Source organism: Leptodactylus fuscus, chromosome 3 (assembly GCF_031893055.1).
Source record: "Leptodactylus fuscus isolate aLepFus1 chromosome 3, aLepFus1.hap2, whole genome shotgun sequence".
NCBI lineage: Eukaryota > Metazoa > Chordata > Amphibia > Anura > Leptodactylidae > Leptodactylus > Leptodactylus fuscus.
This window is the reverse complement of record NC_134267.1, coordinates 127,722,458-127,747,457: the sequence shown is the minus strand read 5'-3', so window position 1 is coordinate 127,747,457 and position 25,000 is coordinate 127,722,458. Positions and strand designations below refer to the sequence as shown.

General features: G+C 42.5%; 1 protein-coding gene across 1 annotated transcript in view; it reads right to left on the bottom strand.

Moving 5' to 3' along the window:
• The window catches only part of COL12A1 (collagen type XII alpha 1 chain), a 124,026-nt gene that overhangs the window by 64,970 nt on the left and 34,056 nt on the right, over positions 1 to 25,000 (bottom strand). Inside the window, exons 14-18 of the mRNA XM_075268312.1 lie at positions 17,544 to 17,813; positions 6,444 to 6,710; positions 5,100 to 5,292; positions 2,753 to 2,871; positions 51 to 200 (exon numbers count right to left, since the gene is read on the bottom strand). Coding sequence (XP_075124413.1) covers positions 51 to 200; positions 2,753 to 2,871; positions 5,100 to 5,292; positions 6,444 to 6,710; positions 17,544 to 17,813 — 999 coding nt within the window. The remainder of the gene's footprint in view (positions 1 to 50; positions 201 to 2,752; positions 2,872 to 5,099; positions 5,293 to 6,443; positions 6,711 to 17,543; positions 17,814 to 25,000) is intronic.

Here is a 25,000-nt window from a genome sequence, read left to right as displayed (position 1 = left end):
AAATATACTTGAACATTACAACCCAAATAACTATTACATATGCTACTTACCAATCTGTACTCTGTCTGGGCCAATCTCAAACACTTCAACCAAACGGGAGATGAAGGCCCTGACAGTTCTAAAATTGGGGCGGCCAATACTCCAAGAGCCATCTACTAGCAGAACTACATCTGCAGCAGCATTCGTTTTACATTCCAGGCCTGTTACAGTAATTACATAGAAAGATAGAAAATAAATAACATAACGTTCATTGGTCATTGACACATATAGCACATTAATATATTCATTATTAAGCAGATATTCCTACATACAACCAAATATGGGATATGGATAAAAAAGCAACACATTAAGGGAAAGAATAAAAGTATACAAACATTTCAAGGAAAGAAGGAAATGAAACATCAAAAAGGATAGGAAGTGTCACAGTAATAACATATACATTAAACACACAGGATACCAATGTCGTACAGCACATTGGTATCTTATATTGAACTATACAAGATCTGGGTATAAGTATAGAACAATATAATAAGAATGCTTTGTCCATCATGAATACAGTGTTTGGTGTTCCTGTGGCAGCTTGTGCAGGGTGTGGAGGATTCATTCATTTAAGACATTCCTGATACACTGACAGCTCGAGACACAGTATGATTTCATACACGCTCCAGTCCAAATAGTATAAAAAAGGATAAAAATATAAGTTTCCTTCAGCATGATATAAAAACCTAAACTTCATCAACAGAACAAAAAAGTTACAAGAGTTAAAAAGATGCACAGAATAATGTAAACAGTTCTCCATTCATGGTATATACTATATATATGGTGGAGCTGCACTATGATTAAGTTTCAGGTACCGGTTGTAGAAATAAATGATAAGGAATGTTATAAAGCTAAGAAGATACAGTATAATATTAACAAACAGCACTGGTTGTTGACATCAATGAGGCCAAAACTCCACATAGTGCACATTCTGTTCAGATCATTGTAAGACTATGTTTCCTGAATGTGAGGCCTTCTAAACATGAAAGGTGTCCCAAAATCAATAATGCGTTTCAGAAGGGCACAAACTAACAAGGAAATGATTCCTCCTGTCAAGCTGAAACAAGCTAAACAAAAAAGAACATTCTAGAAAATTTACAAGCAAGCAAATCCTATAACTTTTCTTTTGAAATATATATATATTATTGTATTCATTTAGCTTTTTTTTCTAAATGTATAAAAACACTTAACATTTGGCGTTATTGTGCTGTAACAGTTAATGGTCCCCCAGTTAAGGCTCTGTTCACATTAACCTTATGGGTTCCATTCATAACACCGTTATAACAGTTATGGCAGAACTATTTTAGAATGGATTTTAACAAGTATCCATCAAAGTTCTGAAAACAACTGCAAACAAGATGCTGCAGAGTACACTATTTCTACACTATTCACTACAAAAGGCAATTCAGCAGCATGACCTTCCTTTGTTGCCATTGCCTAAGGCTAAGGCCCCACATAGTGGGTCGCAGCCAAAAAGCGATGTTGGAAACACATCACAGCTTTTCCCGCAGCGCTTTTCACAGACTGTCTGCAGAGTTTTTCTCTGCGTACTTTCTGCTTCCATTATACCTGCGGAAAACACAACGTTTTTTTAAATTTCTGCAGTAAGTGGATGGGATTAGCCAGAATCCCATCCACTTTGCAGTTACTGTAAAACGCAGCAGTTTTTGGCGCAGTATTTACACCATATCATAATCACAGCGCTTATGCTATGTGGTGCCTCAACCTAAAAGTGATTTGTTTATCCCTAGGAGGTTCAACATTACTATGTAATTTCCACTACAGATGTGAAAAGAGGACTTTACATTTTAGTAGTTGAACTTTAATCTTTGTGAATTATTTGGAATTGTGTTCACAACAGTCAAAGTCACTTCCATAGTTTTGGCTTAGTCACTGTAAAAAAGAGTTTTTCCGTATTCAGGATATTAATAACCTATATTTCAAACGGTGGTTGTATGACAATCAGCACCCATGCTGAGCAGCTGTTTAAAAGGACGACATCTCAAATCGAAGTACAGTGGGGCCTTCATTGCTTGCCTTGGTCTGTCCCAATATAGTGAATGAGATGGTTCACTACATTGAACAATATCCTGATCAAGGAAAACCCATTCAAAGGATCTGTCTGGTTCAAAGGACTTTACTACAAACAAGGACCCCCTACAAGGAGATAATCATGACAGTGAAGCTAAAAAAAACCATGCTAAGCTTCCCAAAGCTCCCTGTGCCATATAAAATATACCCCTATTCTATATGGCACTAGGTAGACAAGGACTCCATTACATATTCTGCACTGGGCCTAAGAGCTTCCAGTAACTCCTCTATCCACATCAGGGCTCTCCATTGTAATCTGTGGATACAATGTATAGTTTTATAGAATTTTTTAGTAAAGGCTGACTGCCAGGAGTTACACTTGTCTTATTGTCTTGTTTACTTGAAAAGAAAAGCCCAGATCACTACATATTTTATAATGGCGCACAATATGCTGTCTGAAAGTATGTGAATTACTATATATAACTTATCTATCAGCTGAATTTTTGCTAACGTTTCGCTGAGCAATAAATCTTTCCATTTTGTAATAATTTGGAGAAAGCTCATGAAATTGAGGTATAAGGAACAAGCTCCCAAAAATATTTCATATAACGAGTATGAAACAAATGATAAGACATAAGTCATTCACCCCATCTCTAAGTTCTCTCATCTTAGAGGAAATTACCAGAATCAACCGGAGCTTCGGGTGCATCTGACTGAGTGGTCATTTCTTCTCCAACCAAAGGGGCACTCTCTCCTTTGTCAAACATTCCAAAAACATTTACTTTGTAGGATGTTGCAGCCCTGCACAAAGAAATATTTAAGATTTATATGACTTTCTTAAATAATTTATTTTCTGAAAGATCTTAAAGAAAGTCTGTCAACAAGTTTCTGCTGTCCTATCTGAGGACAGCACCAAGTAGTGATAGAGACCCTGGCTCCAGTGCTGTGCCCCTTACAGGTTTTATTTCAGCACATTTCTAAATGTTACTGTTTATCAGAGGCAGAGAGCTTCAAAAGATGGAGTCCTTTCAATATTGTGTTACATTCTGAGGTCCTTCAGATTTAATTGTTTTGGCTGATTGACAGCTTCCTTCCTATGGACACTATAGGGAAAAAGCTGTCAATCGGCAACAGCAGGGAAAACGTGACTCTCATGAATATGAGGAATCAGCTCCTATTGCAGTTGGTAAGCAAGGGCCACACATAAGCACTGCAATCTCCACTCACTTTACACAGGTTCAGAGCCTCCTGTTCTTGGGATAGATGTCCCAGAAATAGACACATATGGTATATAAAATATATTTCCCAGATAGGAATACCCCTTTAAGTACGTTTACTAAGTGAAATAGATGCTGATTAATAATCTGCTAATTTATGAGGTAACTTATTCTCCAAATGAAAATGTAGGCCAGTAATGAAGTGTTTAGAATAAATGTCAATATTGGTGATGACGGACGGGAATTTATGAATGAATATACTTGTTTAGGGCTAAATATAATTACATTTTAAAGAGCTTGAAAGCTTCAAGTGGACCATTGGACGTACAAGCTCAAATTACAAAGAACTATTAGGATTTTCTTAGAAATGTCTGCCTGTGTTATTTACCATTTACACAGGAATACAATTGCTTTATCTGAGGTAATGTGTTTCATATTTGCCAAATTATTTTATCAAAAAACATAAGTGAGACCAAAGAAGGTGCTAAAAGCATATCCACTAGCAAGCCATTACTAAACTCACTCAAACATGATACAAACATAGGACTTTGTCCCATTGGGCTAAAAGAAAGGAAAATTCTACTTCATAGCTGAAAAAGTACAGCTTTTAACTATTTGTATCATTCTGGTCAAACTTTGTTGTAAGTGGAGACTTGTGAGAATACCATGGAGGAGAAATAATACAATCTAGTGCAAAAACAGAAGCCTCACTGGGAAATTCAATATCAAACCAGTCACAGCAAATTGTAGGGCCATTATGCTGAGCACCATCTTATGTATAGATAGTCTAATAGACTATTATTACAGGCTGTAATTACATTGCATGGTTGTTATAAAACAGATACCGTGTGATGTAAATAGTGAAAGGGGTCAGCGCGCGTGTAAAATACCACTGGTGCTTCAAACATCTGATCACCAGGGGCCATGGGTGATGGACCCTTACTCATCTCTTATACTGTTAGGACCCCACAGACCAGCTGTTTCCAAAAGCATGCAACTCCCAGCATTGTTTACTCAGTGGGCGCTACACTGCTCACTCACTGTATTCTCGATAACGGCAGTTGTGGGTACTATAGTTGTATCCTTTCCAAGTATGTGAGATACCATTGCAGTGCCCATAACACACAGCTATCAAGAAAGCGCTGTAGGGAGGGTGGAGGAGAATCTGATCAAAGTCTGCACTGAGGCTCACGAGACTTTAGTTACACCCCTGCCATAAATCCTCCATCCTGCAAAATACGTATCATTTACAATAATTGTCACCACATTCAAAGAGCATCTACTAACAAGCTAGACCAGTATAAGACCCTTCCGTGGTAAGTTTGTCATTCTTTATCATTATTAATAAAGGACAATGGATATGAATGTGGTAGGAGAGGGTATTCGTGGAATTTAGGTAAACTACCCTTTCCTGACATCAAGTAAGAGGTAAAACAGCATATATTCAATTATATTAGAAGGACATTTTGTTAAAACAGATAAAAATGGTTTACAAAATAAGTTTCATCACTATCATGTGGCTCCCATTCCGTTGCTCTTTGGGTCACATGTTGGTTTGCACTTCCTGGTCCCTCTCTCCGTAAAAATGTCTTCTTTTGGCCAATCACTGGCTGCAACAGTCACCCACCTCAGTCAGTGATTGGCTGATCAATCACATTTCTGTGTCAAGAAAGACCAGAAAGTAGAGACTGTGTTGGGGAAGCAGCGAAGTGAGTAGGACTTCATTCTGACCATCCTGTAAAAAAATGTACTGACCAGACAAGGCCTTTAAAGGATCATCATAATTTTAGTCATTAGGCTATGCTTCCCTACCTGAGTTCTTCCAAAACAATTGTATTATCATATGGACCGACTACCATTTCCCCCACTTGCTCTTCATCTCCTAATGGATGAAAGGTGATCTTATATCCTCTAACTTCTCCAGGCGCAGGTTCCCATGTCACTCTGAATGTTGACATAGTTGGATCTGATGTTTTCAAGTTTCTTGGTGGTTTGAACGGGGAAACTAAATTAAAGTAAGAAGAGCAAATATTACCAAATTGAATCCAAACATATCATTTAATAATACTTTGACCACTAGATAGAGGTGATGCTTTCACTGAGGCCTGTGATGGGTTACAGTGTTCTTGTGAATGTGTGGCATGTCCCTGTGGCATGTGCCTGCTGGCAGGAAAGGCAAACAAATATGGGGACCACTAACTTATTGGCACTGGAGTGGAGGTGTATTTGATGATTAAGTCATGACTATTGTTTATTATTTTATAACTTTTCCTGCAGGTATTTTATTATATTCTTAATACACATAACCGGCTGAATGTTGGACTTGGTGCAAGAAAGTCGATGGTCCATTACCTATTCTCGGCAGCAGGTAACCATTATGAGAAAGGTCAGCAGTGGACTAAGCTGATCTCATGTCAGACTGAAGACTATCTAATGTACGTTGGCTGTGAAAGTATGGTATATATTCGTGTGTAGGAAGCTTAACAAAATATTCCATTGCAGAATTGGCCACTTATGTTACATAGGGAAAAATAATCTTTCCTGGCAATCACCTCATTGGCAATGAAAATGTCTATGTTTAAAAAAGCTAATTTTATATATCATTGTATATAGTTACTTTCTACAGACACCATTTCCATTCTGAAATGTAACAAAATTTCCAGAGCTGTTTCCATGGATTGTAAATAGCACATTTTATTACCCAATGGAGTTAAATATTAAAAAGTGTCTCAAACTGTTTTTACCAAGCTCTCTTGGTTTTGCCAACACTTAGTTAAATTATGGTAAGATGGTAAGCTAACTCTTTCTTTGAATTTGGATAGAATATGTATATATGTGTGTGTGTACTGTATATACATTATGAACCAGTGTTGGACTGAGACTCCTAGGGCTCACCAGAGACAATGGTTCTGCGGAGCACCTTAAAACTATGCAGAAGACGTGCACATCCACTTATGCATGCACTGATATCTTTCTTATCATTGCACATAGAAGACATATCATCAATCATTTCTGAATGGGTTTGTCATCTGTTGGACCTTTAGAGGCAACCAAAGGATCCTCTGATACTCTGGTGGGCCTTTCCTATCCCATGTAAGATGGCTAGAAGGTATTGTAAAATATATGATTGAAAAGAAATGCTTTATTTCATCATACCTGTCGTCCCATCTCCTTGCCTTGCTTTTCCATCCCCTGATTTGTATACTGGGACTACTGTGATATCATAGGTGGTCTTTGGCTGAAGTCTCTTCAATACAGTAGAAGTGGCCGTAGGTGGTAATTTGGCAACCAGTTGTCTTCCACCAGCTCGTGGGCGATAGACAACACGGTAATTCACCACATTCCCTGGAGCAGGTTGCCATATGACTTTCATTGTATTTTCTGTCTCATCAGTAACTCTAAGTTTCTTGGCCTCCGGTGATACTGTTTATGACAAAAAAAGAATTTGTTACAATAGCCAATGATTTTACATAAACAATGTAAAATTGTCTGAGTACTTTGAAGAGTATGATCATTTATTGATAACTATTGTGTACCTGTAATAATTGGGGGATGTTACAAATAAATCCATGCCAATATCTGAAAAAACTAAACTAACCTATGACATTACAATGACACATTAGCTACCACATATGTATAAACATCCAATGCAAGATAAAGATTTTTATTATATTCATTTCTAGTATACAAAATTAAGTTTAGCAAATATAGTGGATATACATTTATTATTGAAACAGTTGTATTTAGAGCATATTTCCAGTTATAAGCAACTTTTTATAAATAAATAATACAGCTCAATATATGAAACTTTGTAATATGTCTTATTAAAAAAAATATGTTTTCTTCTCCACTTTTCAGAAAGAGCTACCTTCTACATATTAGTCAATGAAAAGGGCCTCTATGTACACTTTTAATACTGCTAGGCTTGTAGATAAGAGGCTATTAGTGCACAGAATAAGGAAATAAATCAATTATCCAGGAAATAGAATCCCACTATACTAGTACAAACTTTCTTGGAGATAAGGAGGAGGAGGACAGCAGTCTAATAAGTGGAGAGGGAAATACATTTTTTAATAAGATATGTTACAAATTTTCTTATATTTAGATGTACTCTTCATTTACGACGAGTAGTTTTATAATTGGAGGTATGCTTTATAGCATGGTAAACTATGATGAATAAATGTATACTGTTGTTCTCACTCTAATAGTGGATTATGGTATTATAATGGTAACCATTATATAGCAGTCCCAAATACGTTTTTCTCCAATAACTAAATATGATAAATACTTGGGATTTAATAAACCATCCACATGTTTTCCATATGCCTTTGAAACTGGAAGGAAAATCACTTGAGAAATCTATCAACAGATGTCTATGAGAGAATTTCCTGAAATTCTTAAGATTTTACTTGGCAATTTTATGTATAAAAAATAGGCATATCTACATGTACAGTAAATATATAAGCGGAACATGCTCAAGTTTAAACGTGATGTCTAAGGTGATGCAATGAGAACAGCTGCACTGGTCCTGTCATAAAGTCCAGATGATATGGAAAATGTGTTACAGCTTAAACATGGTCATGGTATGCAGTAAGTATGGAAGACCTATTAAATGAATAAAGGTTCTTCAGTGACTAATACAGTATTCAGTCTGTCTTTCCCACAATCCTTTATTACCGCTGTGACACAGTATTGTAAACCATCAAACTTTCATGTATAAGGTAGACAAAATAACATTACTAATAGTGAACCTGTCACTACATGCAGTACGTGATAGAGCAAGAGGAGTTGATCCATTGATATATAGTTTTATAGAAAAAGAATCAGTAGAGCTTCATTCATTTATATGTCTGCTTATTCTGTGCTTAGAAATCCAGTGGGTGATCCTACAGAGTGACTTACAGAATTTCCTGTATAAGTGTACATACATATCAATGAGGACTGCCTACTGGACTCCTAAGTGCAGCAGTAGTTTACATAAGTAAACAACTAGTTATTAGAGATGAGCGAACACTGTTCGGATCAGCCGATCCGAACAGCACGCACCCATAGAAATGAATGGAAGCACCTGTGACGCCGGCCGGACGCCGGCAAAGTCAGCGTCACAGGTGCTTCCATTCATTTCTATGGGTGCGTGCTGTTCGGATCGGCTGATCCAAACAGTGTTTGCTCATCTCTACTAGTTATACTAAAATATTTCTAGAAGTATATATATTAATCTGCTTAGCTTCAGCTCTAAAACAGACTGCCTATACATTGGACTGCATTTTAATCATGATCTGTTTCATTAGATTTTGGAATTGTGTCCCACATCAAACATAAAACCAAAAACATCAGACCTTTTTATAGATTATTATAAATAATTGATAGAGATGAGTGAACACTAAAATGTTCGAGGTTCGAAATTCGATTCGAACAGCCGCTCACTGTTCGAGTGTTCGAATGGGTTTCGAACCCCATTATAGTCTATGGGGAACATAAACTCGTTAAGGGGGAAACCCAAATTCGTGTCTGGAGGGTCACCAAGTCCACTATGACACCCCAGGAAATGATACCAACACCCTGGAATGACACTGGGACAGCAGGGGAAGCATGTCTGGGGGCATAAAAGTCACTTTATTTCATGGAAATCCCTGTCAGTTTGCGATTTTCGCAAGCTAACTTTTCCCCATAGAAATGCATTGGCCAGTGCTGATTGGCCAGAGTACGGAACTCGACCAATCAGCGCTGGCTCTGCTGGAGGAGGCGGAGTCTAAGATCGCTCCACACCAGTCTCCATTCAGGTCCGACCTTAGACTCCGCCTCCTCCGGCAGAGCCAGCGCTGATTGGCCGAAGGCTGGCCAATGCATTCCTATGCGAATGCAGAGACTTAGCAGTGCTGAGTCAGTTTTGCTCAACTACACATCTGATGCACACTCAGCACTGCTACATCAGATGTAGCAATCTGATGTAGCAGAGCCGAGGGTGCACTAGAACCCCTGTGCAAACTCAGTTCACGCTAATAGAATGCATTGGCCAGCGCTGATTGGCCAATGCATTCTATTAGCCCGATGAAGTAGAGCTGAATGTGTGTGCTAAGCACACACATTCAGCACTGCTTCATCACGCCAATACAATGCATTAGCCAGTGCTGATTGGCCAGAGTACGGAATTCGGCCAATCAGCGCTGGCTCTGCTGGAGGAGGCGGAGTCTAAGGTCGGACCTGAATGGAGACTGGTGTGGAGCGATCTTAGACTCCGCCTCCTCCAGCAGAGCCAGCGCTGATTGGCCGAATTCCGTACTCTGGCCAATCAGCGCTGGCCAATGCATTCTATTAGCCCGATGAAGTAGAGCTGAATGTGTGTGCTTAGCACACACATTCAGCTCTACTTCATCAGGCTAATAGAATGCATTGGCCAATCAGCGCTGGCCAATGCATTCTATTAGCTTGATGAAGCAGAGTGTGCACAAGGGTTCAAGCGCACCCTCGGCTCTGATGTAGCAGAGCCGAGGGTGCACAAGGGTTCAAGTGCACCCTCGGCTCTCCTACATCAGAGCCGAGGGTGCGCTTGAACCCTTGTGCAGCCTCGGCTCTGCTACATCAGAGCCGAGGGTGCGCTTGAACCCTTGTGCACACTCTGCTTCATCAAGCTATTAGAATGCATTGGCCAGCACTGATTGGCCAGAGTACGGAATTCGGCCAATCAGCGCTGGCCAATGCATCCCTATGGGAAAAAGTTTATCTCACAAAAATCACAATTACACACCTGATAGAGCCCCAAAAAGTTATTTTTAATAACATTCCCCCCTAAATAAAGGTTATCCCTAGCTATCCCTGTCTGTACAGCTATCCCTGTCTCATAGTCACAAAGTTCACATTCTCATATGACCCGGATTTGAAATCCACTATTCGTCTAAAATGGAGGTCACCTGATTTCGGCAGCCAATGACTTTTTCCAATTTTTTTCAATGCCCCCGGTGTCGTAGTTCCTGTCCCACCTCCCCTGTGCTGTTATTGGTGCAAAAAAGGCGCCAGGGAAGGTGGAAGGGGAATCGAATTTTGGCGCACTTTACCACGCGGTGTTCGATTCGATTCGAACATGGCGAACACCCTGATATCCGATCGAACATGTGTTCGATAGAATACTGTTCGCTCATCTCTAATAATTGATATACAAATTCTAAGATTTTTTTTTTATTAATAAGCTACATGTAACCATGAAATAATGTCTCTTCTGTTTGAGTATGTCATCATACGATGAATGTCCTTCTACTGTAGGGGTCAGATATCTGTCAAATATCTGTGTTTTATAAATGTTGTACTTGCACTTATAAAGAGACAGTTTTGGTGATTATACATTACATGAGACGTTCACAACCTTTTGTAGTCTGCAAGCCTTTCTCAAATACTACAGATGGTATAATACAGTGTAGCTGAGCAGAATAATAACTGAGCCGCAGTAACCTGGTATAACTAGAGATGAGCGAACACTAAAATGTTCGAGGTTCGAAATTCGATTCGAACAGCCGCTCACTGTTCGAGTGTTCGAATGGGTTTCGAACCCCATTATAGTCTATGGGGAACATAAACTCGTTAAGGGGGAAACCCAAATTCGTGTCTGGAGGGTCACCAAGTCCACTATGACACCCCAGGAAATGATACCAACACCCTGGAATGACACTGGGACAGCAGGGGAAGCATGTCTGGGGGCATAAAAGTCACTTTATTTCATGGAAATCCCTGTCAGTTTGCGATTTTCGCAAGCTAACTTTTCCCCATAGAAATGCATTGGCCAGTGCTGATTGGCCAGAGTACGGAACTCGACCAATCAGCGCTGGCTCTGCTGGAGGAGGCGGAGTCTAAGATAGCTCCACACCAGTCTCCATTCAGGTCCGACCTTAGACTCCGCCTCCTCCGGCAGAGCCAGCGCTGATTGGCCGAAGGCTGGCCAATGCATTCCTATGCGAATGCAGACTTAGCAGTGCTGAGTCAGTTTTGCTCAACTACACATCTGATGCACACTCGGCACTGCTACATCAGATGTAGCAATCTGATGTAGCAGAGCCGAGGGTGCACTAGAACCCCTGTGCAAACTCAGTTCACGCTAATAGAATGCATTGGCCAGCGCTGATTGGCCAATGCATTCTATTAGCCCGATGAAGTAGAGCTGAATGTGTGTGCTAAGCACACACATTCAGCACTGCTTCATCAAGCCAATACAATGCATTAGCCAGTGCTGATTGGCCAGAGTACGGAATTCGGCCAATCAGCGCTGGCCAATGCATTCTATTAGCCCGATGAAGTAGAGCTGAATGTGTGTGCTAAGCACACACATTCAGCACTGCTTCATCAAGCCAATACAATGCATTAGCCAGTGCTGATTGGCCAGAGTACGGAATTCGGCCAATCAGCGCTGGCTCTGCTGGAGGAGGCGGAGTCTAAGGTCGCTCCACACCAGTCTCCATTCAGGTCCGACCTTAGACTCCGCCTCCTCCGGCAGAGCCAGCGCTGATTGGCCGAAGGCTGGCCAATGCATTCCTATGCGAATGCAGACTTAGCAGTGCTGAGTCAGTTTTGCTCAACTACACATCTGATGCACACTCGGCACTGCTACATCAGATGTAGCAATCTGATGTAGCAGAGCCGAGGGTGCACTAGAACCCCTGTGCAAACTCAGTTCACGCTAATAGAATGCATTGGCCAGCGCTGATTGGCCAATGCATTCTATTAGCCCGATGAAGTAGAGCTGAATGTGTGTGCTAAGCACACACATTCAGCACTGCTTCATCAAGCCAATACAATGCATTAGCCAGTGCTGATTGGCCAGAGTACGGAATTCGGCCAATCAGCGCTGGCCAATGCATTCTATTAGCCCGATGAAGTAGAGCTGAATGTGTGTGCTAAGCACACACATTCAGCACTGCTTCATCAAGCCAATACAATGCATTAGCCAGTGCTGATTGGCCAGAGTACGGAATTCGGCCAATCAGCGCTGGCTCTGCTGGAGGAGGCGGAGTCTAAGGTCACTCCACACCAGTCTCCATTCAGGTCCGACCTTAGACTCCGCCTCCTCCGGCAGAGCCAGCGCTGATTGGCCGAAGGCTGGCCAATGCATTCCTATGCGAATGCAGACTTAGCAGTGCTGAGTCAGTTTTGCTCAACTACACATCTGATGCACACTCGGCACTGCTACATCAGATGTAGCAATCTGATGTAGCAGAGCCGAGGGTGCACTAGAACCCCTGTGCAAACTCAGTTCACGCTAATAGAATGCATTGGCCAGCGCTGATTGGCCAATGCATTCTATTAGCCCGATGAAGTAGAGCTGAATGTGTGTGCTAAGCACACACATTCAGCACTGCTTCATCAAGCCAATACAATGCATTAGCCAGTGCTGATTGGCCAGAGTACGGAATTCGGCCAATCAGCGCTGGCCAATGCATTCTATTAGCCCGATGAAGTAGAGCTGAATGTGTGTGCTAAGCACACACATTCAGCACTGCTTCATCAAGCCAATACAATGCATTAGCCAGTGCTGATTGGCCAGAGTACGGAATTCGGCCAATCAGCGCTGGCTCTGCTGGAGGAGGCGGAGTCTAAGGTCGCTCCACACCAGTCTCCATTCAGGTCCGACCTTAGACTCCGCCTCCTCCGGCAGAGCCAGCGCTGATTGGCCGAAGGCTGGCCAATGCATTCCTATGCGAATGCAGACTTAGCAGTGCTGAGTCAGTTTTGCTCAACTACACATCTGATGCACACTCGGCACTGCTACATCAGATGTAGCAATCTGATGTAGCAGAGCCGAGGGTGCACTAGAACCCCTGTGCAAACTCAGTTCACGCTAATAGAATGCATTGGCCAGCGCTGATTGGCCAATGCATTCTATTAGCCCGATGAAGTAGAGCTGAATGTGTGTGCTAAGCACACACATTCAGCACTGCTTCATCAAGCCAATACAATGCATTAGCCAGTGCTGATTGGCCAGAGTACGGAATTCGGCCAATCAGCGCTGGCCAATGCATTCTATTAGCCCGATGAAGTAGAGCTGAATGTGTGTGCTAAGCACACACATTCAGCACTGCTTCATCAAGCCAATACAATGCATTAGCCAGTGCTGATTGGCCAGAGTACGGAATTCGGCCAATCAGCGCTGGCCAATGCATTCTATTAGCCCGATGAAGTAGAGCTGAATGTGTGTGCTAAGCACACACATTCAGCACTGCTTCATCAAGCCAATACAATGCATTAGCCAGTGCTGATTGGCCAGAGTACGGAATTCGGCCAATCAGCGCTGGCTCTGCTGGAGGAGGCGGAGTCTAAGGTCGCTCCACACCAGTCTCCATTCAGGTCCGACCTTAGACTCCGCCTCCTCCGGCAGAGCCAGCGCTGATTGGCCGAAGGCTGGCCAATGCATTCCTATGCGAATGCAGACTTAGCAGTGCTGAGTCAGTTTTGCTCAACTACACATCTGATGCACACTCGGCACTGCTACATCAGATGTAGCAATCTGATGTAGCAGAGCCGAGGGTGCACTAGAACCCCTGTGCAAACTCAGTTCACGCTATTAGAATGCATTGGCCAGCGCTGATTGGCCAATGCATTCTATTAGCCCGATGAAGTAGAGCTGAATGTGTGTGCTAAGCACACACATTCAGCACTGCTTCATCAAGCCAATACAATGCATTAGCCAGTGCTGATTGGCCAGAGTACGGAATTCGGCCAATCAGCGCTGGCCAATGCATTCTATTAGCCCGATGAAGTAGAGCTGAATGTGTGTGCTAAGCACACACATTCAGCACTGCTTCATCAAGCCAATACAATGCATTAGCCAGTGCTGATTGGCCAGAGTACGGAATTCGGCCAATCAGCGCTGGCTCTGCTGGAGGAGGCGGAGTCTAAGGTCGCTCCACACCAGTCTCCATTCAGGTCCGACCTTAGACTCCGCCTCCTCCGGCAGAGCCAGCGCTGATTGGCCGAAGGCTGGCCAATGCATTCCTATGCGAATGCAGACTTAGCAGTGCTGAGTCAGTTTTGCTCAACTACACATCTGATGCACACTCGGCACTGCTACATCAGATGTAGCAATCTGATGTAGCAGAGCCGAGGGTGCACTAGAACCCCTGTGCAAACTCAGTTCACGCTAATAGAATGCATTGGCCAGCGCTGATTGGCCAATGCATTCTATTAGCCCGATGAAGTAGAGCTGAATGTGTGTGCTAAGCACACACATTCAGCACTGCTTCATCAAGCCAATACAATGCATTAGCCAGTGCTGATTGGCCAGAGTACGGAATTCGGCCAATCAGCGCTGGCCAATGCATTCTATTAGCCCGATGAAGTAGAGCTGAATGTGTGTGCTAAGCACACACATTCAGCTCTACTTCATCGGGCTAATAGAATGCATTGGCCAGCGCTGATTGGCCAGAGTACGGAACTCGACCAATCAGCGCTGGCTCTGCTGGAGGAGGCGGAGTCTAAGGTCGGACCTGAATGGAGACTGGTGTGGAGCGATCTTAGACTCCGCCTCCTCCAGCAGAGCCAGCGCTGATTGGCCGAATTCCGTACTCTGGCCAATCAGCACTGGCTAATGCATTGTATTGGCGTGATGAAGCAGTGCTGAATGTGTGTGCTTAGCACACACATTCAGCTCTACTTCATCGGGCTAATAGAATGCATTGGCCAGCGCTGATTGGCCGAATTCCGTACTCTGGCCAATCAGTGCTGGCCAATGCATTCTATTAGCTTGATGAAGCAGAGTGTGCACAAGGGTTCAAGCGCACCCTCGGCTCTGATGTAGGAGAGCCGAGGGTGCACTTGAACCCTTGTGCACCCTCAGCTCTGCTACATCAGAGCCGAGGGTGCGCTTGAACCCTTGTGCACACTCTGCTTCATCAAGCTAATAGAATGCATTGGCCAGCGCTGATTGGCCAATGTATTCTATTAGCCTGATGAAGTAGAGCTGAATGTGTGTGCTAAGCACACACATTCAGCTCTACTTCATCGGGCTAATAGAATGCATTGGCCAGCGCTGATTGGCCAGAGTACGGAACTCGACCAATCAGCGCTGGCTCTGCTGGAGGAGGCGGAGTCTAAGATCGCTCCACACCAGTCTCCATTCAGGTCCGACCTTAGACTCCGCCTCCTCCAGCAGAGCCAGCGCTGATTGGCCGAATTCCGTACTCTGGCCAATCAGCACTGGCTAATGCATTGTATTGGCTTGATGAAGCAGTGCTGAATGTGTGTGCTTAGCACACACATTCAGCTCTACTTCATCGGGCTAATAGAATGCATTGGCCAATCAGCGCTGGCCAATGCATTCTATTAGCGTGAACTGAGTTTGCACAGGGGTTCTAGTGCACCCTCGGCTCTGCTACATCAGATTGCTACATCTGATGTAGCAGTGCCGAGTGTGCATCAGATGTGTAGTTGAGCAAAACTGACTCAGCACTGCTAAGTATGCATTCGCATAGGAATGCATTGGCCAGCCTTCGGCCAATCAGCGCTGGCTCTGCCGGAGGAGGCGGAGTCTAAGGTCGGACCTGAATGGAGACTGGTGTGGAGCGACCTTAGACTCCGCCTCCTCCAGCAGAGCCAGCGCTGATTGGCCGAATTCCGTACTCTGGCCAATCAGCACTGGCTAATGCATTGTATTGGCTTGATGAAGCAGTGCTGAATGTGTGTGCTTAGCACACACATTCAGCTCTACTTCATCGGGCTAATAGAATGCATTGGCCAATCAGCGCTGGCCAATGCATTCTATTAGCGTGAACTGAGTTTGCACAGGGGTTCTAGTGCACCCTCGGCTCTGCTACATCAGATTGCTACATCTGATGTAGCAGTGCCGAGTGTGCATCAGATGTGTAGTTGAGCAAAACTGACTCAGCACTGCTAAGTCTCTGCATTCGCATAGGAATGCATTGGCCAGCCTTCAGCCAATCAGCGCTGGCTCTGCCGGAGGAGGCGGAGTCTAAGGTCGGACCTGAATGGAGACTGGTGTGGAGCGATCTTAGACTCCGCCTCCTCCAGCAGAGCCAGCGCTGATTGGTCGAGTTCCGTACTCTGGCCAATCAGCGCTGGCCAATGCATTCTATTAGCCCGATGAAGTAGAGCTGAATGTGTGTGCTTAGCACACACATTCAGCTCTACTTCATCAGGCTAATAGAATACATTGGCCAATCAGCGCTGGCCAATGCATTCTATTAGCTTGATGAAGCAGAGTGTGCACAAGGGTTCAAGCGCACCCTCGGCTCTGATGTAGCAGAGCTGAGGGTGCACAAGGGTTCAAGTGCACCCTCGGCTCTCCTACATCAGAGCCGAGGGTGCGCTTGAACCCTTGTGCAGCCTCGGCTCTGCTACATCAGAGCCGAGGGTGCGCTTGAACCCTTGTGCACACTCTGCTTCATCAAGCTAATAGAATGCATTGGCCAGCACTGATTGGCCAGAGTACGGAATTCGGCCAATCAGCGCTGGCCAATGCATCCCTATGGGAAAAAGTTTATCTCACAAAAATCACAATTACACACCCGATAGAGCCCCAAAAAGTTATTTTTAATAACATTCCCCCCTAAATAAAGGTTATCCCTAGCTATCCCTGCCTGTACAGCTATCCCTGTCTCATAGTCACAAAGTTCACATTCTCATATGACCCGGATTTGAAATCCACTATTCGTCTAAAATGGAGGTCACCTGATTTCGGCAGCCAATGACTTTTTCCAATTTTTTTCAATGCCCCCAGTGTCGTAGTTCCTGTCCCACCTCCCCTGCGCTGTTATTGGTGCAAAAAAGGCGCCAGGGAAGGTGGGAGGGGAATCGAATTTTGGCGCACTTTACCACGTGGTGTTCGATTCGATTCGAACATGGCGAACACCCTGATATCCGATCGAACATGTGTTCGATAGAACACTGTTCGCTCATCTCTAGGTATAACCACTACACAGTTTATGGCGCCATATACTGTGTATCTACTATCAGCTGGTTACTGGAAGTACCGGATGTCGGACCCCTACGAAGTCTCAGAAAACCTAATAAAACTATAATGAAAACCAAATAAACTATAAGGAACATGACCTATTGCCAGTGTTGTGGTTTCATCCTAGTACCTTGTAAATCTTTGATTTCTATGGTGCACATGAGAATCTGGAATAGCAACATACAGAGGACCTGAGAGCCACTTGATCAACTACTTTACATTGTAATAGAAGTATGCTAGGTGTGCACTACAAGTGGGACAATATATATAAAAAATTTTGAACTGTATAAAGTATGAAGTATTACCTTCAGTAGTAGCTTCTCCTTCAAGGGGAGCTCCTTCACCACTTTTATAATTAGCAAAAACTGAGATGTGATACTTTGTTTCTGGCGTAAGGTTATCCAATACTGCATTGGTTACATCACCAGGCACGTTCTTCTCTCCTGACTCATCATCAAACAGTGATTTCCATGCAATTCTGTAACCTCGAACCATTCCAGGAGCCGCCGTCCATGAGGTTCCTATGGTAGTGTCTGTAATGTCTTTAGTCACTAGATCACGAGGTGATCCACGCTCTAAAAAAAGGATGTATACATTGGAAATATTAATATCATATTTTAATAAGAACTTTACAAAAATCTATTTACAGTCCTATGAAAAAGTTTGGGCACCCCTATTAATCTTAATCATTTTTAGTTCTAAATATTTTGGTGTTTGCAGCAGCCATTTCAGTTTGATATATCTAATAACTGATGGACACAGTAATATTTCAGGATTGAAATGAGGTTTATTGTACTAACAGAAAATGTGCAATATGCATTAAACCAAAATTTGACCGGTGCAAAAGTATGGGCACCCTTATCATTTTATTGATTTGAATACTCCTAACTACTTTTTACTGACTTACTGAAGCACAAAATTGTTTTTGTAACCTCACTGAGCTTTGAACTTCATAGCCAGGTGTATCCAATCATGAGAAAAGGTATTTAAGGTGGCCAATTGCAAGTTGTTCTCCTATTTGAATCTCCTCTGAAGAGTGGCATCATGGGCTACTTAAAACAACTCTCAAATGATCTGAAAACAAAGATTGTTCAACATAGTTGTTCAGGGGAAGGATACAAAAAGTTGTCTCAGAGATTGAACCTGTCAGTTTCCACTGTGAGGAACATAGTAAGGAAATGGAAGACCACAGGGACAGTTCTTGTTAAGCCCAGAAGTGGCAGGCCAAGAAAAATATCAGAAAGGCAGAGAAGAAGAATGGTGAGAACAGTCAAGGACAATCCACAGACCACCTCCAAAGAGCTGCAGCATCATCTTGCTGCAGATGGTGTCACTGTGCATCAGTCAGCAATACAGCGCACTTTGCACAAGGATAAGCTGTATGGGAGAGTGATGAGAAAGAAGCCGTTTCTGCACGTACGCCACAAATAGAGTTGCCTGAGGTATGCAAAAGCACATTTGGACAAGGCAGCTTCATTTTGGAAACAAAGATTGAGTTGTTTGGTTATAAAAAAGGCGTTATGCATGGCGTCCAAAAAGAAACAGCATTCCAAGAAAAACACTTGCTACCCACTGTAAAATTTGGTGGAGTTTCCATCATGCTTTGGGGCTGTGTGGCCAATGCCGGCACCGGGAATCTTGTTAAAGTTGAGGGTCACATGGATTCCACTCAGTATCAGCAGATTCTTGAGAATAATGTTCAAGAATCAGTGACGAAGTTGAAGTTACGCCGGAGATGGATATGTCAGCAAGACAATAATCCAAAACAACGCTCCAAATCGACTCAGGCATTCATGCAGAGGAACAATTACAATGTTCTGGAATGGCCATCCCAGTCCCCAGACCTGAATATCATTGAACATCTGTCGGATGATTTGAAGCGGGCTGTCCATGCTCGGCCACCATCAAACTTAACTAAACTTGAATTGTTTTGTAAAGAAGAATGGTCCAAAATCCCTTCATCCAGGATCCAGGAACTGATTAAAAGCTACAGGAAGCGACTAGAGGCTGTTATCTTTGCAAAAGGAGGATCTACTAAATATTAATGTCACTTTTCTGTTGAGGTGCCCATACTTTTGCACCGGTCAAATTTTGGTTTATTGCATAGTGCACATTTTCTGTTAGTACAATAAACCTCATTTCAATCCTGAAATAGTACTGTGTCCATCAGTTATTAGATATATCAAACTGAAATGGCTGCTGCAAACACCAAAATATTTAGAACTAAAAATGATTAAGATTAATAGGGGTGCCCAAACTTTTTCATAGGACTGTATTAGAAACACCGGTTGGGTCATTGTATTATAATCCTACTGTGGCTGTTGCTCATCCAGTCACACATCTTGCCTTCATAAGTACATAAAACTCTATCTTTTATCAAGGTAATTCCTTACCCAAATCTTTTAACATACTTTTTCAGCAGAAAGAACCATTTGTGTCCTCAGCTTAAGGAAAATAAATATATCCATCTCCATTCTATGCAAGCCTTTAAAATATATCTGATGGTTGCCTTAAAATTGTATGACTCCTGTGTTGAAATCTACAAGTCTCTTGAACTTGACATGCTCTTGCATCATCTTCCTTGGAAAGTCTTCAACAAATGTATTGTAATCATCTAAGTGCATGTAAGCTCCTTGACATGAGCATTGCACTTAATCCACCAATACAACCAAGAACACAATAGATAATGATAATTGCTTTCAATTATTGGACTTGAGCAGAACATGGATATCTGACCTCGAAAGGATTTTGCAATGAAGCAACGTCTCTTGTAATAGCGATACAATCCTTTTTGCGTTGATAGAACAATGTGCAAGTGATTTATATAGTCCCAGGAAACACATACGTAATAAGTTAAGGTTTGGCTACATGTATTGTGCTACATTATACTCAGTTTTTCCCGTCTCTAAACTGAATTGATTTTGCAATGTTGTTTAGATATTTATAATGAGTAATGGGACACTATGAAGGAAATAGCTGTGGGAACATGTACATACTATGACAGACCCCGCTTAACTTCTAGTACAACATACAATTCAGCAAATTCAGCATAATCTAGCCTTATTTTCTTTGGTATCTGCTGGCAAGGGAGAAAGGCAGGCCTCAATACACATTAGACTGGTGACATTAATGTGGCCTTGTTGTTCCATGTAAATCCCCTCAAATGACAAGTTTTTTTTCAGTAGAAACTTTCAGACATCACAATTTATTAACTTTGATTATGAAGATTCTGAATTCAAGAATATACTGCCTTATATCTGTTTCAGGCTAAGGCCCCATGTTGCAGAAAAGCTCCTTATTTGTTGCACATTTTGCTGCGTTTTTTAAGCTGAACCCAATAATGGCTACAAAGGGAATGGGAAATATAAAGGGAAGCTCTAATACATTTCCCTACTGCTCAATCCACTCTTGGCTTTGGCTCCAAAAAACTAAGTAAAATCTGCAACAACAACAAAAAAGCTGAATTTCTGCAGTTTTGGGTCTTAGCCTCAAATGGATTTTCAACTCAAATAAATGGATGATGGCAATGAATGGTCAGATCTGTTCTATATTGACTCATTGGTTTCTATGACTCACATCTCTTTACATAAGTGTTGAGTGTAGATACAACCCACTGAAATGAATGGATTACACGTGCAAATATTTACAACCATAGAAGTACAGAGTCCAACTGTTAGTCAAGTGCAAGGACCTTCTGGGCATTTGTAAGGTCTCTGCCCTAGATCACTCTACATTATAACACTCTGGTACCAGGGAAATTATGGTAAGCAATAGAGATGGGCGAACAGTAAAATGTTCGAGATTCGATATTCGTTTCGAATAGCCCCTCAATATTCGACTACTCGAATCGAATTTCGAATCCTATTATACTCTATGGGGGGAAAATGCTCGTTTCAGGGGTAGACATCGTTCGATCAAATTACACTTACCAAGTCCACGAGTGAGGGTCGGGCTGGATCCTCTGAGAAGTCTTCTCCTTGCAGTGTCCCCGCGGTGTCTTCCGGCTCTGAATTCACTCTGCCAGGCATTGGGCCTGGGCAGAGCCAACTGCGCATGCCCGCACTACAAGTGGACATGCGCAGTCAGCTCTGCCCAGGCCCGATGCCTGGCAGAGTGAATTCATAGCCAGAAGACGCCACGGGGAAGCTGCACGGAGAAGACTTCTAAAGGTAGGAGAAGAACCAGTGTTGATTGGCCGACTGTATAGCATTCGGCCAATCAATGCTGGTTCTGCATTGAACTTTTCCATTCGAATAGCGAGTGGTACTCGATCGAGTACGAGTATTTCGAATACCGTAGTATTCGATCGAGTACCTACTTGATCGAATACTACTCGCTCATCTCTAGTAAGCAACTATAAATACATGTATTATGAATAATAAGAACATTTCCTTGGTTTACCAGTGGAGATATCGTTTATAGATCAGTTCATGATGGTACATATATTAGTAAGATGCCATCACTTATTAATAGTATGTAACATTGATATACATAAGCATTGAATCATGTTCATTAGTGAGAAGTATTGGATTACACACTACCTAAACAAAGTCAAGATTTGACACCAATCCAATATATTTGTACTACCAAAAAGAAAAACATATAAACTGTGTTCATATCTGTGATGGCTGCTGTCAATAGCTGTTCTGTAGAGGTGCTGAGTATTGGACCAACAGCAATCTGATATTGATAGCCTATCCTAAAGATAAGTCATCGATATCAAAAGGCCTTTAAACTGAACAACTCCTTTAATAACAAATGTCTTATATGCTATTAGTATTTTCTCTACTTTGGATATTACTTTAGACAGATTTTGAAGATAATAAAACAGGAAGATCTAGAGCCAAAAAAGTTTCTGAGAAGTTTTCAATAACATAGAAGTTTATGAGTACTGCTTCAATAGCATAGGAGTTTTCTCTCATAGGGGATGACAAATAGGTTCAGCATTCCCTGTATAGTGAACTACATGTCTGCTTTACTCTGAGTCAGCGTAATTGAAAATGTATGTTGTAAACCACCATAGGCAGTCCTTAATAGATCCATTGTCTTTCCTCAGTGAAACGTAATCTTTCCTTCTCTCACACACGATCATTTTACCAGAAAATAATCCAGATGCTGCTTTTCTAGAAATAGCACACTAGCTCATAAAACTGACAATCTTCTTAACAATCACCTATTGTCATTGAAATACAGATGTATACTATACCTCTGACCTCATACAACGTAGTCTCTAGTGTAATGTCAGCAAAGACACAAGTGGTAATACTGCCATTCTGTATATACTAAGATGAGGCCACACAAGCTTTCCAAGTGGCACAAAGTTTTTATCGCAAAGTATTTAAAAGGATTTTTTGTTTTAAAGTCAAATATTTACTATGTACATATCTGCACTCCTTAAATGTTGCAAGACCAAGAATGAAAAGTCTTGGAATTATAGAATTTAGGGGATCGATAGCTGATGATAAGCAAATTATTAAAAAATGAAATCAAAATATTCATAACACCTGGATTTATTCAGTACAAGTATGACCGCCACCTGCAGAATACACACACTTACTTACATACCTTGGTATGCTATCAATGGGGTTATTAGTGGTCATCTGAGGAATGTAGTGCCATGCTGAATGCACTTGGGCACACAAATGATGTCACGGACCAATGACATTGATAGGAGAAAGTATGGCAGACTATGGTAACTCATTTAAGCCACACAGGCTGCTCGCAGTAGTATGGGAAACATACAGTCAGGGATTGTCCTATTGACAAACAGCTCCTGAGACATTTTGAAGAAATGGCTGTACCACTGGTTTCACAACCAAATCAATGTAACCGGGACTCATCACTGGACATAATAGACCTAGAGTGAAGCCTCCATTGCTGTCTGGTTTTGTATCATGGTAGCTTTTGAGAGCTGTAGTGTGCGGTCAATGGAACACCTGTAGCTGGACATCTGGTTCATAGCTGTGTCAACATTATTTGCTGCCCTAGGCTTGGGATGTGATGTCCAGTACAGAATGGATCACTATGTGCCATTCTTAAATCGGATAATCCATCCATGCAGAGATTCACCTCCAGGCACTTCTTGCTGTCATTCCAGTTCATCACTGCTCTCTCAACCACCAGGATATACATCGATGAACAGTGCTGACATCTAAGCCTAGGCATTTAGTGATCTGCCACAGTGTTATATCAAGGTCTCTCAAGAATTCTGTTCCTCTCAGCATGTGCTTCCCAAGAAAACAGGATACTGTCATGTCTGGGGTGAACCTGCCCTTTTCGCCACCCGAGGCGGACGACAAAAAGCCGCCCCCTCCCCCGGGAGGAGGGGGCGGAGCTGAGGGGGCGTGGTGGAGCGAAGGGATGGGTGAATCGAAGGGGGCGGGGCTTAGCGGCGTTCGCAGGCAGAGAGCAGGCAGGGAGAGGACCTGCTCTCTGCCTGAGCATGAGGGGAGGCCGCTGGAGCAGCGCTGCTCCAGCGGCCTCCCCAATCCACCGCTTGGTGCTAAGCCAGTCCAAGACAGCTTGTCCTGGGCTGGCTTAGGTAAGCAAAAATGCCGCACTCCCTGGGGCCCTGGCATAGTGCCGCCTCAAGCGGTCGCTTCAGGTCGCCTCATGGGAGGTGCAGCGCTGTGTCATGTATTAAAAGGGGCATGGACTCACAGGACAGGGATGTAATATTACCACTTTATAAGTCATTGATGTGGTCCCATCTGGAATATGCAGTTCATTTCTGGGCATCCATTCATAGAAGGGATGTCCAAGAGCCACAAAACTGATAAGGGGCATGGAGGACCTCAGTGATGAGGAGAGTTATATGGAGACAGTGAAACTTGTTTAGTCTTGAGAAAAGGTGTTCAAGGGGAAATAGGATAAGCCTATATAAATATATAAATGGCCCTTATAAGAAAAATGGACAAAAGTTGTTCCATGTAAATCCCCTCAAACGACAAGGTGGTAGTTCCCCTGTCTGGAGAAATATAATCTCCACGGGCGACAAAGCTCCTTCACCCTATGGATTGTGAATCTGGAAGCCTACCCCAGGAGCTGGTCATAGCAGTCACAGCTGACAGCTTCAAAAGAGGCTTAGATGCTTTTTACAGTAAAATAGCATTGTTGGTTATGGAAATGTATAGAAAACCCCTGGTTGAACTTGATAGACATATGTCTCTTTATATCTTTACTAACTATGTAACAAATGGTGGTAATTGGAAACATCACACAAACATCCCACTTGATCAAATTTTTGAGGTTTCCAGTGATTTAAATACTTTGCTTTCAATCTGGCTTCTAAGCCCCTCCCACATGCCACATATTGGAGCTAAGTGCCTGAAAATGTGATCATTTGCAGATCTTAATGATATCTGCTGCTTCCCTGATTTGTATAACCTTAAGGCTTGTTTTCCTTGGTGTCACAATTTCAATGTTGAGTGAGTATTTCATATGATGAGTAGTCCAGGCTTCATAAAGTACGTAGCTGTGGCCATGTCACATCTATAACACATCAGCATTCTTGTTACAAGCAGTTAACAAATTTCTACTGAGGGGAAGGGACACGGCTTGATTGGAAAGAGCTTTAGGCAGGGGCCAACGTGGCGTAAACAAAAAAAATGCAACGCTTTACAACCATTGCAAATCCCATCCATAAAATGTAAAAACAAATTGCGCATCAGACACACTGCAATTTCTAAAACTGTTGCGGTTTTGGAAATCGCAGCATGTCAATTATACCTGCAGAAATGCTGGCAGTTTCCCTATAGGTATA